At 48.5% G+C, this 19681-nt stretch overlaps 1 protein-coding gene across 1 annotated transcript in view; it reads right to left on the bottom strand.

Annotated features, from left to right (window-relative positions):
- The window catches only part of LOC118366659 (potassium voltage-gated channel subfamily H member 3), a 221509-nt gene that overhangs the window by 53569 nt on the left and 148259 nt on the right, over window positions 1–19681 (bottom strand). The window contains exons 2-3 of the mRNA XM_052493694.1: window positions 15620–15853; window positions 3423–3557 (exon numbers count right to left, since the gene is read on the bottom strand). Of these exons, the coding sequence (XP_052349654.1) occupies window positions 3423–3557; window positions 15620–15853 (369 nt within the window). The remainder of the gene's footprint in view (window positions 1–3422; window positions 3558–15619; window positions 15854–19681) is intronic.

Genomic DNA, 19681 nt, shown 5'->3' on the forward strand with positions numbered 1-19681 from the left:
GGGGACAGAGAGTGTTTTTCTTTTTACACTTCTGTCTGATTTATTATAGAGCAGACAACAATAGAGTGTGTAGGTGTGAAAACACTGCCAGGACCTTTGGGGGCCCTAAGTGATATTTGGTGTTGGGCCCCCAACCACCTCAAGGGCAAAACATTTTAGTAGCCCCCTTGTTGACGGCGGAGAGTAAGATTTAATTTAAAGTTAATTTCCTGCAATTCTACACATTTTACCATGGGGTGTAGAGACATTTTTGCAATTTTAAAGCTAATTTCCGGTTAATCTACACATTTTACCATGGGGTGTAGAGACGTTTTTGCAGTTTTATAGCTAATTTCCTACAATTCTAAAAATGTTGCCGATATTTATACCACGTTAATGATATGTGAGTGAGAGTGATCTACAAAATCAATGGGGGCTCCCTGGAGGGCAGGGCCCCTGGGAAGGTACTCTGCGTGCCCAGTTGGTATTCGGCCATGATTACTACAAGTTTAGACAGCTGGCCAGACTAACTGACCATTGAGTGACTGTCAGTGACTGACATGACAAGAGAAAAACCGCTGAGGCACAATCAAATTTCAATCTTGCACCTTTTGTATTCTACTATTCTAATTCTCAACAGTAGGTTGAGACCCCAACTGAGTTCCAAGCTGAAATCGACCGCTTATGCCGCTTATGCCTGCAGCCGGCCCTGAGGACACCTGTCTGGCCACAAGGGTCCACACTTAATGTAACGTTCTCATTCCCTAGAGTTGTAGATAGGGAAGGTATGGAAATGTCAAAACTAATTTCAGAGTTTAATCAACCAGACAGAATAACCAAGTCTCCCTCCCTCCCTCCCTCCCTCCCTCCCTCCCTCCCTCCCTCCCTCCCTCCCTCCCTCCCTCCCTCCCTCCCTCCCTCCCTCCCTCCTCCCTCCCTCCCTCCAGTCTTACACACTCATTCTTATAACAGTGTAACACTTGTATGCTCTTTAAAGGTTACAGTCATTACATCTTCGTGAAAAATCACAGAACAAAAAACAACATCCCTCTCTCTACCCCTCCCTCCATCCTCTCTCTCTCTATCCCTTCCTCCATCCCTCTCTCTATCCCTCCCTCAATCCCTCCCTCCATCTTCTCTCAATCCCTCTCTCTATCCCTCCCTCCATCCTCTCTCTATCCCTCCCTCAATCCCTCTCTCCATTCTATCTCTATCCCTCCCTCAATCCCTCTCTCTCTCCCTCCCTAAATCCTCTCTCTATCCCTCTCTCTATTCCTCCCTCCATCCCTCCCTCAATCCATCTCTCTAACCTCCCTTCATCATATCTCTCCATCCCTCCCTCAATCCCTCTATCTATCCCTCCCTCCATCCTCTCTCTATCCCTCCCTCAATCCCTCTCTCTATTCCTCCCTCCATCCCTCTCTCTACCCCTCCCTCCATCCTCTCTCTACCCCTCCCTCCCTCAATCCCTCTCTACCCCTCCCTCCCTCCATCCTCTCTCTATCCCTCCCTCAATCCCTCTCTCTATCCCTCCCTCCATCCTCTCTCTATCCCTCCCTCCATCCTATCTCTCTACCCCTCCCTCCCTCCATCCTCTCTCTACCCCTCCCTCCCTCAATCCCTCTCTATCCCTCCCCCTCCCTCCCTCCATCCCTCCCTCCATCCTATCCCTCCCCTCAATCCTCCTCCTCTCTATCCCTCCCTCCTCCATCCCTCTCTCTATCCCTCCCTCCATCCTCTCTCTATCCCTCTCTCCCCCTCTCTATCCCTCCTCTCCATCCCAACCCCTCTCTATCCCTCCCTCCATCCCTCCCTCAATCCCTCTCTCTATCCCTCCCTCCATCCTATCTCTCTATCCCTCCCTCCCCTCGCTCTATCCCTCCCTCCATCCTATCTCTCTATCCTTCCCTCCATCCTATCTCTCTATCCCTCCCTCCCTCCATCCCTCTCTCTATCCCTCCCTCCATCCATCCCTCTCTCTATCCCTCCCTTCCTCCATCCCTATCTCTATCCCTTCCTCTCTCTCTATCCCTTCCTCCAACCCCCTCTCTATCCCTCCCTCCATCCTCTCTCTCTCTATCCCTCTCTCTATCTCTCCCTCTATCCCCCTCTCTAACCATTCCTCCATTCCTTTCTCTATCCCTCCCTCCATCCTCTCTCTCTCTATCCCTCCCTCTATCCCTCTCTCTATCTCTCCCTCTATCTCTCCCTCTATCCCTCCCTCCATCCTCTCTCTATCCCTCCCTCTATCCCTCTCTCTATCCCTCCCTCTATCCCTCTCTCTATCTCTCCCTCTATCTCTCCCTCTATCCCTCCCTCCATCCTCTCTCTCTCTATCCCTCCCTCTATCCCTCTCTCTATCTCTCCCTCTATCTCTCCCTCTATCCCCCTCTCTAACCATTCCTCCATTCCTTTCTCTATCCCTACTCCATCCCTCTCTCTATCCCTTCCTCCATCCCTCTCTCTATCCCTCCCTCCATCCTCTCTCTCTCTATCCCTCCCTCCATCCTCTCTCTCTCTATCCCTCCCTCTATCCCTCTCTCTATCTCTCCCTCTATCCCCCTCTCTAACCATTCCTCCATTCCTTTCTCTATCCCTACTCCATCCCTCTCTCTATCCCTCCCTAAATCCTCTCTCTCTAAATCCTTCCTCCATCCCTCTCTCCCTCCCTCCATCCCTCTCTCTATCCCTTCCTCCATCCCTCTCTTTATCCCTCTTTCTATCCCTTCCTCCATCACTCTCCCTATCCCTTCCTCCATCCCTCTCTTTATCCCTTCCTCCATCCCTCTCTCTATCCCTTCCTCCATCCCTCTCTCTATCCCTTCCTCCATCCCTCTCTCTATTCATTCCTCCATCCCTTCCTCCATCCCTCTCTCTATCCCTTCCTCCATCCCTCTCTCTATTCAATCCTCCATCCCTTCCTCCATCCCTCTCTCTATTCATTCCTCCATCCCTCTCTTTATCCCTTCCTCCATTCCTTCCTCCATCCCTCTCTATATTCATTCCTCCATCCCTCTCTTTATCCCTTCCTCCATCCCTCTCTCTATCCTTTCCTCCATCCCTCTCTCTATCCCTTCCTCCATCCCTCTCTCTATCCCTTCCTCCATCCCTCTCTCTATCCCTTCCTCTCCCTCTATCCCTTCCTCTCCCTCTATCCCTTCCTCTCCCTCTATCCCTTCCTCCATCCCTCTCTTTAACCCTTCCTCTCCCTCTATCCCTTCCTCCATCCCTCTCTCTATCCCTTCCTCTCCCTCTATCCCTTCCTCTGGGTCCTGGTTTAACCCAGGGTAACTCACCAGTCACTGGGCCTTGCTCTGGGTCCTGGTCTAACTCAGGGTAACTCACCAGTCTCTGGGCCTTGCTCTGGGTCCTGGTTTAACCCAGGGTAACTCACCAGTCTCTGCGCCTTGCTCTGGGTCCTGGTCTAACTCAGGGTAACTCACCAGTCTCTGGGCCTTGCTCTGGGTCCTGGTCCTTCTTGTTGTCAGTGATGTCCTTGTGGGACACCAGAAACAGCACCACCTCTCCCTTCTCATTCTTAATGGGCACGATGTCCAGCAGACACCAGAACTGGGTACCTGGAAGAGACACAGTCAATCAGTTACATTTTAATACACACTCTATGCCCCTAGCTAATCAGCTCATCTCCAGCTGTCTACAGAGACTTGAAAAGCTTCTGCCATCACACCGCCTCCCGATAAAACCCAGTGAACATTTTGATTTCAATTGGAAATATAGAAAAGCTATTTACACTGAATGATCTAGTCCCAATATGATACAATATCATCACAACCCACTACCTCACTTTATGTGTAGTGTTAGTGTGTGTGCCTTACATTCTGCACCCTGAGTCCCAGAGCTCTATCAGACAGTTATTACTGATGAGACAGAGAGAGATGAATGCAGGATGTCTTTATTGCATAAAAGCTTTTTCATTTCAGGAAGCGTAGCTCTAATTTGGTCAATTCAGGAAGTGAAATGAGTTTGGCATGAAAACAATGAAGCGAAAAAACAAAACAAATATACAGCTTTATCTGAGACCGGAGAAATAGTTTGCTATTCTCTATTCCATTGACATCATCCATACTGTATTCATGTACATCCACACAGCACTTCACGCGCTCTTTCTTTGCCATACTGTATGGCGTGTTGTGCTGGCAGTGAGAGATGTGTGGCATGCTATGTCCTCCCAGGTGTCTGGCAGGCAGGAAGGAGAGTGACAGAATAGATAACATGTAGAGGTGTGATGTGAGAAGTGGCTGACCAAGGTCATACAGGTCTGTGAGTCGCTCTCCTCACACTGTGACACAACTACAGATCCCCATTACACTTGATACACCCAACTCTCAGCCAAGGTGAAGGGTTTCACATTGTCTGCAAGCTGTGGTTAAAAACAGGTTGTGATGATGATGATGATGATGATGATGATGATGATGATGACAATGAAGAAGATGAAGATTCATATGATTTAATTTGACTAATCAATCTCCGCCGACTATATGAAGGAGCATGAATGCGCCGGCAGGCATTATCCAACCTGTCATGATAAGCACAACACATAGAGAATATTGAACACCACAGCGTTCAGCATGGATGACCTGCCCGAAGCACACAGCTGTCCACACACCGACTACATCCTCTACGGACTAAAACCACAGGGGGGAAAACGATTCTCTTTGAATCTAACACATCTGGTACCTACACTACAAGACCAACTGGCTCCCAACACATATCCACGTGTACCATGATTTGATATCTCACCAAGTGAATGTGAGGGTTTTTGATCAAATGTGATCAGCAACACTTAACAGCCATCATCAATCTGTGTCTTTGTTGATTTGAACAAGTCAAATACCCACCTTTCAGTGCTTCAACTGCCCGAAGAAGACAGATACCGTTGAAACACATTGCGTGCACCATAGCCAATGCATTTGTACCCAATTAATTTATTTTCTGAAGTTCTTATTTAGAGTGTATTCACAGTTGAAGTCAGATTACACGCGGCAACTTCTATACATTTTTATCTGCAAAGATTCATTATCTTGTATTTGTATATATTTCATACCACTCCGCCTGTCTGTCTGTGCTGCAAATGGAACATCAAAACCAAGCTTGACAAAGTCATAAGACAGTGTGACATGGTGGTGGACTTGTTGTGGCTGTACATACATGCATACGATCAGGAGAAAACAGCCTCACATTCGTAGAGTCCTATTACTGTTATGGTTAACGGTGGGTTTTCATGGTCCCAGTTGGGTGTATATTTAGATGAAAGCTGGATTACATCCCCAAAAATGGCAAATATGTGCAGATACAGTATGTGCACCACGTCATTGCTTTCTCTCTCGCTCGCTCTGCCGAGTGTGCATCTTGCTAGCTGTCACTCAAATGGCGAGGGGCTGACGCTCATAGTCTGAAATTAAAATTGCTATGGGGCTGGCGCACGTGTAGGGAACATGGGGCTGGCACACGTTTAGGGAACATGGGGCTGGCGCACGTGTAGGGAACATGGGGCTGGCGCACGTGTATGGGGCTGGAACATGGGGCTGGCGCACGTGTAGGGAACTGGCCAGGGAACATGGGGGCTGTAGGGAACATGGGGCTGGCGCACGGTAGGGAACATGGGGCTGGCGCACGTGTAGGGAACATGGGGCTAGGGAACATGGGCACGTGTAGGGAACATGGGGCTGGCGCACGTGTAGGGAACATGGGGCTGGCGCACGTGTAGGGAACATGGGGCTGGCACACGTGTAGGGAACATGGGGCTGCGCACGTGGGGCTAGGGAACATGGGGCTGGCACACGTGTAGGGAACATGGGGCTGGCGCACGTGTAGGAACATGGGGCTGGCGCACGTGTAGGAACATGGGGCTGGGGGCTGGGGCTGGCACGTGTAGGGGAACATGGGGCTGGCGCACGTGTAGAGAACATGGGGCTGGCGCACGTGTAGGGAACATGGGGCTGGCGCACGTGTAGGGAACATGGGGGGCACGTGTAGGGAACATGGGGCTGGCACGTGTAGGGAACATGGGGCTGGCGCACGTGTAGGGAACATGGGGCTGGCACGTGTAGGGAACATGGGGCTGTAGGGAACATGGGGCTGGCGCACGTGTAGGGAACATGGGGCTGGCGCACGTGTAGGGAACATGGGGCTGGCGCACGTGTAGGGAACATGGGGCTGGCGCACGTGTAGGGAACATGGGGCTGGCGCACGTGTAGGGAACATGGGGCTGGCGCACGTGTAGAGAACATGGGGCTGGCGCACGTGTAGGGAACATGGGGCTGGCACACGTGTAGGGAACATGGGGCTGGCGCACGTTTAGGGAACATGGGGCTGGCGCTAGTGTAGGGAACATGGGGCTGGCGCACGTGTAGGGAACATGGGGCTGGCTCACGTGAAGGGAACATGGGGCTGGCGCACGTGTAGGGAACATGGGGCTGGCGCACGTGTAGGGAACATGGGGCTGGCGCACGTGTAGGAACATGGGGCTGGCGCACGTGTAGGGAACATGGGGCTGGCACACGTGTAGAGAACATGGGGCTGGCACACGTGTAGAGAACATGGGGCTGGCGCACGTGTAGAGAACATGGGGCTGGCACACGTGAAGGGAACATGGGGCTGGCACACGTGAAGGGAACATGGGGCTGGCGCACGTGTAGGAACATGGGGCTGGCGCACGTGTAGAGAACATGGGGCTGGCACACGTGAAGGGAACATGGGGCTGGCACGTGTAGGGAACATGGGGCTGGCACACGTGTAGAGAACATGGGGCTGGCACACGTGAAGGGAACATAGCACGTGGAACATGGGGCTGGCGCACGTGTAGAGAACATGGGGCTGGCACACGTGAAGGGAACATGGGGCTGGCACACGTGTAGAGAACATGGGGCTGGCGCACGTGTAGAGAACATGGGGCTGGCGCACGTGTAGGGAACATGGGGCTGGCACACGTGAAGGGAACATGGGGCTGGCACACGTGAAGGGAACATGGGGCTGGCACACGTGTAGGGAACATGGGGCTGGCACACGTGTAGAGAACATGGGGCTGGCACACGTGAAGGGAACATGGGGCTGGCGCACGTGTAGAGAACATGGGGCTGGCACACGTGAAGGGAACATGGGGCTGGCGCACGTGAAGGGAACATGGGGCTGGCACACGTGAAGGGAACATGGGGCTGGCACACGTGTAGGGAACATGGGGCACACGTGAAGGGAACATGGGGCTGGCGCACGTGTAGAGAAACATGGGGCTGGCGCACGTGAAGGGAACATGGGGCTGGCGCACGTGTAGAGAACATGGGGCTGGCACACGTGAAGGGAACATGGGGCTGGCGCACGTGAAGGGAACATGGGGCTGGCACACGTGAAGGGAACATGGGGCTGGCACACGTGTAGAGAACATGGGGCTGGCACACGTGAAGGGAACATGGGGATGGCACACGTGTAGAGAACATGGGGCTGGCACACGTGAAGGGAACATGGGGCTGGCACACGTGTAGAGAACATGGGGCTGGCACACGTGCATGGGGCTAGAGAACATGGGGCTGGCACACGTGTAGAGAACATGGGGCTGGCACACGTGTAGAGAACATGGGGCTGGCACACGTGTAGGGAACATGGGGCTGGCGCACGTGTAGGGAACATGGGGCTGGTGCACGTGTAGGGAACATGGGGCTGGCGCACGTGTAGGAAACATGGGGCTGGCGCACGTGTAGGGAACATGGGGCTGGCGCACGTGTAGAGAACATGGGGCTGGCGCACGTGTAGGGAACATGGGGCTGGCGCACGTGTAGAGAACATGGGGCTGGCGCACGTGTAGGGAACATGGGGCTGGCGCACGTGTAGGGAACATGGGGCTGGCGCACGTGTAGAGAACATGGGGCTGGCGCACGTGTAGGGAACATGGGGCTGGCGCACGTGTAGAGAACATGGGGCTGGCGCACGTGTAGGGAACATGGGGCTGGCACACGTGTAGGGAACATGGGGCTGCACAGCTTCCATAAAATAGTTGCTTTCAAACTAGGGATTTCGTGGCAGTAATTCTGCTCACAGATGATGCATGTATGAACTACACATTGAGACATCCAGCCCAAAGTGAGAGGAGCATGTCTTTAATAAACCTTGAACTGTTCTGAAGGCTCAGGTTGTGTTGTGTTCATACATGGGGATAAAGGAGGGATGTGAGAACACAAGCATACACTGTCACACAAATGGACACACACACACACATTCTCACACACACACACACACACACACACACACACACACACACACACACACACACACACACACACACACACACACACACACACACACACACACACACACACACACACACACACACACACACACACACACACACACACACACACACGCCTCATTTACACCTAGCCTCTGGTTCATTCTCAAGAGGCTATAATAAGCCCAGGTGGGTTACTAGGGTGTGACTGACTGTCTCTCACCTCCTTTCTTGTAGAACACCGGTTGGGTCTCTCTGTACGCATCTGAAATGGCCCCCTATTCCCTATTATTTTAGTGCACTACTTTTGACCAGAGCCCTGACCAGGCCCTGGTCAAAAGTATTGCACTATATAGAAAATAGGGTACCGAACCAAATCTCCCTCTTGTGGCCTCATGGGTGGCATATTCATATGTATTATCATTTATTTTCTATATCAAACAGTTTTGTTATATTTTAGTGTTCTGTGATGTCTATAAAGTGTAATATTGAGATACAAACTCAAAATGTAATAAATATCAACTCTATATCTGTCAAACGTACAGGTGTCTTCTTTTTTTAAGCCTATAACTACGTGTGTGAGGTGTATATTTTGTTTGAAAGTAGATTTGTTTAAGACTAACAAGAACCAGTCTGTGTGACCCTGATGTAGCCCACTCCAGTAACAGGTTAAAGATGGAACATGCAGTAGAGGGAAACAGTCTGTGTGACCCTGATGTAGCCCACTCCAGTAACAGGTTAAAGATGGAACATGCAGTAGAGGGAAACAGTCTGTGTGACCCTGGTGTAGCCCACTCCAGTAACAGGTTAAAGATGGAACATGCAGTAGAGGGAAACAGTCTGTGTGACCCTGATGTAGCCCACTCCAGTAACAGGTTAAAGATGGAACATGCAGTAGAGGGAAACAGTCTGTGTGACCCTGATGTAGCCCACTCCAGTAACAGGTTAAAGATGGAACATGCAGTAGAGGGAAACAGTCTGTGTGACCCTGATGTAGCCCACTCCAGTAACAGGTTAAAGATGGAACATGCAGTAGAGGGAAACAGTCTGTGTGACCCTGATGTAGCCCACTCCAGTAACAGGTTAAAGATGGAACATGCAGTAGAGGGAAACAGTCTGTGTGACCCTGATGTAGCCCACTCCAGTAACAGGTTAAAGATGGAACATGCAGTAGAGGGAAACAGTCTGTGTGACCCTGATGTAGCCCACTCCAGTAACAGGTTAAAGATGGAACATGCAGTAGAGGGAAACAGTCTGTGTGACCCTGATGTAGCCCACTCCAGTAACAGGTTAAAGATGGAACATGCAGTAGAGGGAAACAGTCTGTGTGACCCTGATGTAGCCCACTCCAGTAACAGGTTAAAGATGGAACATGCAGTAGAGGGAAACAGTCTGTGTGACCCTGATGTAGCCCACTCCAGTAACAGGTTAAAGATGGAACATGCAGTAGAGGGAAACAGTCTGTGTGACCCTGATGTAGCCCACTCCAGTAACAGGTTAAAGATGGAACATGCAGTAGAGGGAAACAGTCTGTGTGACCCTGATGTAGCCCACTCCAGTAACAGGTTAAAGATGGAACATGCAGTAGAGGGAAACAGTCTGTGTAAAGAGAGGGAAACCCTGATGTAGCCCACTCCAGTAACAGGTTAAAGATGGAACATGCAGTAGAGGGAAACAGTCTGTGTGACCCTGATGTAGCCCACTCCAGTAACAGGTTAAAGATGGAACATGCAGTAGAGGGAAACAGTCTGTGTGACCCTGATGTAGCCCACTCCAGTAACAGGTTAAAGATGGAACATGCAGTAGAGGGAAACAGTCTGTGTGACCCTGATGTAGCCCACTCCAGTAACAGGTTAAAGATGGAACATGCAGTAGAGGGAAACAGTCTGTGTGACCCTGATGTAGCCCACTCCAGTAACAGGTTAAAGATGGAACATGCAGTAGAGGGAAACAGTCTGTGTGACCCTGATGTAGCCCACTCCAGTAACAGGTTAAAGATGGAACATGCAGTAGAGGGAAACAGTCTGTGTGACCCTGATGTAGCCCACTCCAGTAACAGGTTAAAGATGGAACATGCAGTAGAGGGAAACAGTCTGTGTGACCCTGATGTAGCCCACTCCAGTAACAGGTTAAAGATGGAACATGCAGTAGAGGGAAACAGTCTGTGTGACCCTGATGTAGCCCACTCCAGTAACAGGTTAAAGATGGAACATGCAGTAGAGGGAAACAGTCTGTGTGACCCTGATGTAGCCCACTCCAGTAACAGGTTAAAGATGGAACATGCAGTAGAGGGAAACAGTCTGTGTGACCCTGATGTAGCCCACTCCAGTAACAGGTTAAAGATGGAACATGCAGTAGAGGGAAACAGTCTGTGTGACCCTGATGTAGCCCACTCCAGTAACAGGTTAAAGATGGAACATGCAGTAGAGGGAAACAGTCTGTGTGACCCTGATGTAGCCCACTCCAGTAACAGGTTAAAGATGGAACATGCAGTAGAGGGAAACAGTCTGTGTGACCCTGATGTAGCCCACTCCAGTAACAGGTTAAAGATGGAACATGCAGTAGAGGGAAACAGTCTGTGTGACCCTGATGTAGCCCACTCCAGTAACAGGTTAAAGATGGAACATGCAGTAGAGGGAAACAGTCTGTGTGACCCTGATGTAGCCCACTCCAGTAACAGGTTAAAGATGGAACATGCAGTAGAGGGAAACAGTCTGTGTGACCCTGATGTAGCCCACTCCAGTAACAGGTTAAAGATGGAACATGCAGTAGAGGGAAACAGTCTGTGTGACCCTGATGTAGCCCACTCCAGTAACAGGTTAAAGATGGAACATGCAGTAGAGGGAAACAGTCTGTGTGACCCTGATGTAGCCCACTCCAGTAACAGGTTAAAGATGGAACATGCAGTAGAGGGAAACAGTCTGTGTGACCCTGATGTAGCCCACTCCAGTAACAGGTTAAAGATGGAACATGCAGTAGAGGGAAACAGTCTGTGTGACCCTGATGTAGCCCACTCCAGTAACAGGTTAAAGATGGAACATGCAGTAGAGGGAAACAGTCTGTGTGACCCTGATGTAGCCCACTCCAGTAACAGGTTAAAGATGGAACATGCAGTAGAGGGAAACAGTCTGTGTGACCCTGATGTAGCCCACTCCAGTAACAGGTTAAAGATGGAACATGCAGTAGAGGGAAACAGTCTGTGTGACCCTGATGTAGCCCACTCCAGTAACAGGTTAAAGATGGAACATGCAGTAGAGGGAAACAGTCTGTGTGACCCTGATGTAGCCCACTCCAGTAACAGGTTAAAGATGGAACATGCAGTAGAGGGAAACAGTCTGTGTGACCCTGATGTAGCCCACTCCAGTAACAGGTTAAAGATGGAACATGCAGTAGAGGGAAACAGTCTGTGTGACCCTGATGTAGCCCACTCCAGTAACAGGTTAAAGATGGAAATGATGGAAACAGTCTGTGTGACCCAGTCCAGTAACAGGTTAAAGATGGAACAAGTAGAGGGAAACAGTCTGTGTGACCCTGATGTAGCCCACTCCAGTAACAGGTTAAAGATGGAACATGCAGTAGAGGGAAACAGTCTGTGTGACCCTGATGTAGCCCACTCCAGTAACAGGTTAAAGATGGAACATGCAGTAGAGGGAAACAGTCTGTGTGACCCTGATGTAGCCCACTCCAGTAACAGGTTAAAGATGGAACATGCAGTAGAGGGAAACAGTCTGTGTGACCCTGATGTAGCCCACTCCAGTAACAGGTTAAAGATGGAACATGCAGTAGAGGGAAACAGTCTGTGTGACCCTGATGTAGCCCACTCCAGTAACAGGTTAAAGATGGAACATGCAGTAGAGGGAAACAGTCTGTGTGACCCTGATGTAGCCCACTCCAGTAACAGGTTAAAGATGGAACATGCAGTAGAGGGAAACAGTCTGTGTGACCCTGATGTAGCCCACTCCAGTAACAGGTTAAAGATGGAACATGCAGTAGAGGGAAACAGTCTGTGTGACCCTGATGTAGCCCACTCCAGTAACAGGTTAAAGATGGAACATGCAGTAGAGGGAAACAGTCTGTGTGACCCTGATGTAGCCCACTCCAGTAACAGGTTAAAGATGGAACATGCAGTAGAGGGAAACAGTCTGTGTGACCCTGATGTAGCCCACTCCAGTAACAGGTTAAAGATGGAACATGCAGTAGAGGGAAACAGTCTGTGTGACCCTGATGTAGCCCACTCCAGTAACAGGTTAAAGATGGAACATGCAGTAGAGGGAAACAGTCTGTGTGACCCTGATGTAGCCCACTCCAGTAACAGGTTAAAGATGGAACATGCAGTAGAGGGAAACAGTGCCATTGGCCACCCCACCACCGTTGTTATTTTTGTTGCAGATCTGAGGTGCGTTTTGTAGCATAGTAAAATATATATACCGTATATATTGTGCTCTTCTGTAGTACGTCAAATGATGTCCGAGAGGAAAAAAACGTTTTCATTGCTTGCAGTAACATCTTTGTTGTTGTAATATTGCAAACGGACATCGCTGTTTCACCATTATGGATTCCGGATTTAAAGGGCCAGTACAGTCTGTTCAGTTGGGACGGACCTTTTGACCCACAGCACGACACCACAATCTGATCCGATTATTCTGACCAAATAACCAGTCATACTTTATTTGCATATGCACAGTGCATTTGGAAAGTATTCAGACCCTTTGGCTTTTTCCAAACTTTGTTACATTACAGCCTTATTCTAAAATTGATTAAATAGTTTTTTCCATCATCAATCCACACACAATACCCCATAATGACAAAACAAAAACAGGTTTTTAGAGATGTGGCAAAAATACACACCTACTAATTCTAGGGTTTTTCTTTATTTTTACTATTTTATAAATTGGATAAATGTAAAAAATAGTGAAATAAAGAAAAACCATTGAAAACCATGAGTAGGTGTGTTCAAACTTCTGACTGGTACTATATATATATATATATATATATACTGTATATACAACTGAAATATCACATTTACATAAGAATTCAGACCCTTTCCTCAGTACTTTGATGAAGGACCTTTGACAGTGATTACAGCCTCGAGTCTTCGTGGTTAAGACGTTACAAGCTTGGCACACCTGTATTTGGGGAGTTTCTCCCATTCTTCTCTGCATATCCTCTCAAGCTCTGTCAGGTTGGATGGGGAGCATCGCTGCACAGCGATTTTTAGGTCTCTCCAGAGATTTTAGATCGGGCTCAAGTCCGGGCTCTGGCTGGGCCTTTCAAGGACATTCAGAGAATTGTCCCGAAGCCACTTGGCTGTGTGCTTAGGGTCGTTGTCCTGTTGGAAGGTAAACCTTCGCCCCAGTCTGAGGTCCTGAGTACTCTGGAGAAGGTTTTCACCAAGGATCTCTCTGTACTTTGTTCATCTTTCCCTCGATCCTGACTATTCTGCAAGTCACTGCCTCTGAAAAACATCCCCACAGCATGATTCTACCACCACCATGCTTCACCGTAGGAATGGTGCCAGGTTTCCTCCAGATGTGACGCTTGGGATTCAGGCCAAAGAGTTCAATCTTGGTTTCATCAGACCAGAGAACCTTGTTTCTCATGGTCTGAGAGTCCTTTAAGTGCCTTTTGGCAAACTCCAAGCTGGCTGTCATGTGCCTTTCACTGGAGGAGTGGCTTCTGTCTGGCCTGATTGGTGGAGTGCTGCAGAGATTTTTTTCTTTCTGGAAGGTTCTCCCATCTCCACATAGGAAATCTGGAGCTCTCTCAGAGTGACCATTGGGTTCTTGGTCACCTCCCTGACCAAGGTCCTTCTCCCCTGATTGCTCAGTTTGGCCGGGCGGCCAGCTCTCGGAAGAGTCTTGGTGGTTCCAAACTTCTTCCATTTAAGAATGAGGGAGGCCCTTCCGGTGGTGCAGTGGTCAAAGGCACTGCATCGCAGTTCTAGCTGTGCCACCAGAGACTCTGGGTTTGAGCCCAGGCTCTGTCGCAGCAGGCCGCGACCGGGAGGTCCGTGGTGCGACGCACAATTGGCCTCGCGTTGTTAGGGAGGGCCGGTAGGTATATCCTTGTCTCATTGCGCACTAGCGACTCATGTGGCGGGCCGGGCGCAGTGCACGCTAACCAGGTCGCCAGGTGCACAGTGTTTCCTCTGACGCATTGGTGCGGCTGGCTTCCGGGTTGGATGCGCGCTGTGTTAAGGAGCAGTGCGGTTGGGTTGTGTTTCGGGGGACGCATGGCTTTCGATCTTCATCTCTCCCGAGCCCGTACGGGAGTTGTAGCGATGAGACAAGATAGTAACTACCAAGAAATTGGGGATAAAAAGGAGGTAAAAGGTCTTGTGGACCTTCAAATTCGCATATATTTGTTGGTACCCTTCCCCAGATCTGTGCCTCGACCCAATCCTGTCTCAGAGCTCAACGGAAAATTCCTTCAACCTCATGGCTTGGTTTTTCCTCCACTGTCAACTGTGGGACCTTATATAGACAGGTGTGTGCCTTTTCAAATCATGTCCAATCAATTGAATTTACAACAGGTGGACTCCAATCAACTTGTAGAAACATCTCAAGGATGATCAATGGAAACAAGATGCACCTGAGCTCAATTTCAAGTCTCACAGCAAAGGGTCTGAATACTTCTGCATTTGCTAAAAATGTTAAACCCTGTTTTTGCTTTGTCATTATGGGGTATAGCGTGTAGATTGATGAGGATGTCTTTAAAATATATATATATTTTAGAATAAGGCTGTAACGTAAGAAAATCTGGAAAAAGTCAAGGGGTCAGAATATTTTCCAAATGCACTGTATCTGGCTACTTTGAAGGGGTAAGCAGTGTAGGTTTTAGTACAGACCAAAGGGGTGCACATACGCCTATGTAGATATTCAATAACATATCTGCTGTTTCCAGCTACAATAGTCATTTACAACATTAACAATGTCTACACTGTATTTCTGATCAATTTGATGTTATTTTAATGGACCAAAACTTATTGCTTTTCTTTCAAAAACAAGGGCATTCTAAGTGACCCCAAACCTTTGATCGGGAGTGTAAATATATTTAAATTTGTATCAACACGCCCAAACAATCAGACTGAGCTTTTCAATGGCAAAATGAAGGCTCAGGGAAATAAATTATGAAAAAATGCATTTGGAAATAAACAGTGAGGATTAAAAGACTTAAGCCCCGTTTATACCTGGTTCTAACATGGGTCTTTTTTTCCTGATCCACATCATTACAAGACACATTGTGATCTGGTTGCCATCAGATTAGATATAAATGAGGCTTGAGTCTGTAGAACACCAACTCAGTCTCTCTGGATGTGTCTGAAATGGCCCAGTATTCCCTTTATAGTGCACTAGTTTTGACCAGAGCCCTAGGGGCACCCCCTGTCTCTGAGTCTCTCACCTCCCTTCTTGTAGAACACCAGCTCACTCTTAAATTCCCCCCTGTCGTCCAATGCCCCCTGGATCTTCGCCGTCAGCTGGTCGCTGGTCTCCGGCCCGTACAGGAAATGACATGCGCAGCTCTTCTGCATCAGTTCGGCGCGGGCGTAGCCGGTCAGCTCACAGAAGCCGTCAGAACAGTAGACGATGGGGTAGAGGGACTGTACCTGGGCGTTACCCAGGACAAAGTTACTGTCTGTAGCAGAAGGGGGAGAGAGAGGGAGGGGAGGAATAAAGGGAGGGAGGGGGAGGTCGAGGGAGAGTGGGAGAGAGAGGGAAGGAGGAAGAGGGAATGAGAGGGACAGAGAAAGAAGAGAGAGGGGTTATAAAACGAAGAAGATGACACAAGGGACATTTTGTATAGCTCTGAAATGATTAATTATCAGCTCGGCTCATTTGAGTTTCAGGCTCATTTTCATTCCAACAACTTTTCTCTTCGTAAGCAGCAGGGAATCATCAGCCTCGTATTGGGACATCACTGTGCTGCAGGAAAACCAAAAGAGAAAGAGCTGGGGCAGCAACCCATAACTTCAGACAGACTGAGAAAGAGAGACATGAGGGGATGGCCCAATGTACTGTAGACAGACATGCCAAAATGTCCTGTTCTTTCATTACAGTTTCATGTAAAAGCCAGAATAGATTTGGTTTTCTGTCACTAACAATGTCTCATGTAGGGACAAACATGCCCCAACTTGAACCTCCACTTGTTGTGTTGATGGGTCTGATCTTTCATTGTGGAGATGTGGGAGAGGGAGTGTGTGTGTGCTTGTGTGTTTCTCTGTCTTTGTGTCTGTGTCTGCGAGTGTGTGTGTGTGTGTGTGTGTGTGTGTGTGTGTGTGTGTGTGTGTGTGTCTTTGTGTCTGTGTGTGTGTGTGTGTGTGTGTGTGTGTGTGTGTGTGTTTGCCTGTGCTCTGTGTTTCCTGTCTTTGTGTTTGTGAGTGTGTTTGTGTGTATCTAGTTTCACGGTCTGAATCCTGCGTGCCTGTCTCTTTGAGTGTGTGTGTGTGTGTGTGTGTGTGTGTGTGTGTGTTTCTCTGTCTTTGTGTCTGTGAGTGTGTGTGTGTCTAGTTTCACGCTCTGAATGCTGCGTGCCTGTCTCTTTGGGTATGTGTGTGTATGTGTGTGTGTGCGTGTGTGTTTCTCTGTCTTTGTGTCTGTGAGTGTGTGTGTGTCTAGTTTCACGCTCTGGATCCTGCGTGCCTGTCTCTTTGGGTGTGTGTGTGTTAGGTTGAATAGTACATTTGATCTGTCCCTTCTCTATTCTATTCACCTTTTCAATTGGAGCCCGCGGCAATCGAGATGGACAAATATTCCCCTTGAGTATTTATTGCTTACTGTCAGGTTATTCATATTGATCCATCAATCACAAGGCTCCTCTGGGAGATACTTTTGTAAATATTTGATGGTGTAATGGTTCTGGATTCTGCTGTGTACTCTCTGTGCAGATGGTAGGTGGTAGATGTTCAATTGAGGCACGTAGTTGATTTGACTGCTGTAATGATGAGTGGGAAGAACGAAGAAGGGAACTAATAAAATCACTGAGACATGAACATAAACAGGATGTCAACACACCTGACTATGTGTGAGAAGGGGGTGTTTGTGTGGGAAGGGGGTGATGATGAATGTACTGTATGTGTAGAGAGAGAGAGAGAGAGAGAGAGAGAGAGAGAGAGAGAGAGAGAGAGAGAGAGAGAGAGAGAGAGAGAGAGAGAGAGAGAGAGAGAGAGAGAGAGAGAGAGAGAGAGAGAGAGAGAGAGAGAGAGAGAGAGAGAGAGAGAGAGAGAGAGAGAGAGACAGAGAGAGAGAGAGAGAGAGAGAGAGAGAGAGAGAGAGAGAGAGAGAGAGAGAGAGAGAGAGTGTGTGAGGGACTGAGCAAGATCGAGAAAAAGGAGACGAGGAGTTGCACAGTCAGCTAGAAAGTCAAACTGGAGAGAGGGAGGCAGTGAGGCATAGCTGGCAACTCTGATCTGTTGGAGCCAATAAGTTAAACCCATCCCTCAGTGTAAGCTGGTTAGGGTTGTGTCTGTGTGTGTGAGTGTGTGTGAGTGTGAGTGCGTGTGTGTGTGTGTGTGTGTGTGTTAGGGGTGTGTGGTGTGTGTCCTTCGCCCCAACAAGATTTAGATGCAAGTGGCTGTGTCCGTGGTGTGTGCGTGTGCGTGTTTGCACCAATTTGTGTCGTCTGGATAAGAGTTGTCTGTGTAAATGTGTGTGTGTGTGTGTGTGTGTGTGTGTGTGTGTGTGTGTGTGTGTGTGTGTGTGTGTGTGTGTGTGTGTGTGTGTGTGTGTGTGTGTGTGTGTGTGTGTGTGTGTGTGTGCGTGTGCATGTGTGTGTAAGCGGTTAGGGTTGTGTGTGTGTGTGTGTGTGTGTGTGTGTGTGTGTGTGTGTGTGTGTGTGTGTGTGTGTGTGTGTGTGTGTGTGTGTGTGTGTGTGTGTAAGCCGGTTAGGGTTGTGTGGTCTCCTCATATCTCCCAATGTGCGTCCAAAATGGCACCCCAAGAGTGCACTACTTTTGACATATAGGGGAGGGGGAAAGCAGTGCACTATAAAGATCATAGGGTGCCATTTGGGCTCAGTGTGGTTGGAGCATTAGGCCTGTATGGGCTGGCTGAGCTAGACCTCCCTGGGGGAAAGCTGAACACTCACAGCCTCTGGAGTACAGCCAGATGGCCCTCAATGATTTAGCCAGCACAGTGTAACACTGATCATGCAACAGGTGTGTACATGGGAGAGAGAAACTGTGTGTGTACACATGTGAGTGCGTAGGTTAAAGTTGAACTGACAGTGTTTTAACAACTTTGCAGGTATGAAACAAACATACAATCATAATATCAGTCAAAAACATAAAATTATCAGTTTATGCTACAAAAGCAACTATATAAGAGGTTTTAAAAATAGGTTCTATTTGATTCAACATTCCATAAAGTAAAGTAAGGCATTGTTGGCAGAATAGATGAATACAGTTCAATGCATAATTAATATAATCCACCAATACATGTCTTGGTAGTCCAGATGACTTAGTGCATTGATTGCTGCCTCCATTCGAGATGCACTGTTTCAGTTTCAATGACTCATTTTTAATGACTCATCAATATTTTGGGCAAAATCTGACTAATGTAACCAAGGCTGGAAATGTCAATACAATCAAACTAGCAAGGGCAATGATCACAAGTCAGACGTAGTAATGTAGCTAATAGGCTAGCGTATCTATTTATGTAGGAGGCTAAAAACATGGAGCCTAACGTTAGCCACCTAGCTAGCTGCTAGAAGGATGTAATTTCATTGGATGCATGGGTGAGTGACTGACTTTTCCTCTTCATTTTTTGCTGGCTCTATATAGCTAGAGATGCAGGTGTTATTTGGTTAGCTAGCAAGAACTTGAATGATTGCTATCCAGTTAGCATATCGCTTGCGTTCGTGAATTCACTCTGGCTATCTACTCTGATTTCAGATCTCAGAAAAACGGATGAATTGACTAATGTGCAAACACCTGCTGAATATGTCCGGTTCAGGAAACCTAGGCAAAAAAAGTCATAGTTTATCACGAACGCTCTAACATGTAAACAGCATAACCAGCTCTACTACGGCGAGTAAAATGGTCAGAGTGAGGTGTTCTCTCATTTGTATCTGGATGTAGCTAGCTAGCAAGCTGGGTGCTTGGTTGGGACAAGCATGCATTGGCAGGCAAGCTGCAGAAGGACGTTTATCAGTGCAATTTTGACGGCCTACTAGCTGAAAAGGTTTGAAAGGGTTTATCTAATGTTTCTTCGTTAGATTTTAGCTCATCTTGCTCTGGCTAGCATTAGTTGTTGATATTGATGTGCATAACTGTGGGAGAGAGAGCCTACCTTTTCAGGGTTGTTTGATCAATAGAACTACCGTGGTGTTTACATATTTGCATAAATCCATTCAGGTGTATTTTGTGGCTTTTAGCAAATGTGTTCTAAAAGTCACAACTTGCCTGTAAACACACAGTCCAGTTGAGAGAGAGCAGCTTGCCTGCCAATGCATGCTTGTCTCTTCCGG

The sequence above is a fragment of the Oncorhynchus keta genome, chromosome 34 (genome assembly GCF_023373465.1).
Source record: "Oncorhynchus keta strain PuntledgeMale-10-30-2019 chromosome 34, Oket_V2, whole genome shotgun sequence".
In the NCBI taxonomy this organism is placed as follows: Eukaryota; Metazoa; Chordata; class Actinopteri; order Salmoniformes; family Salmonidae; genus Oncorhynchus; species Oncorhynchus keta.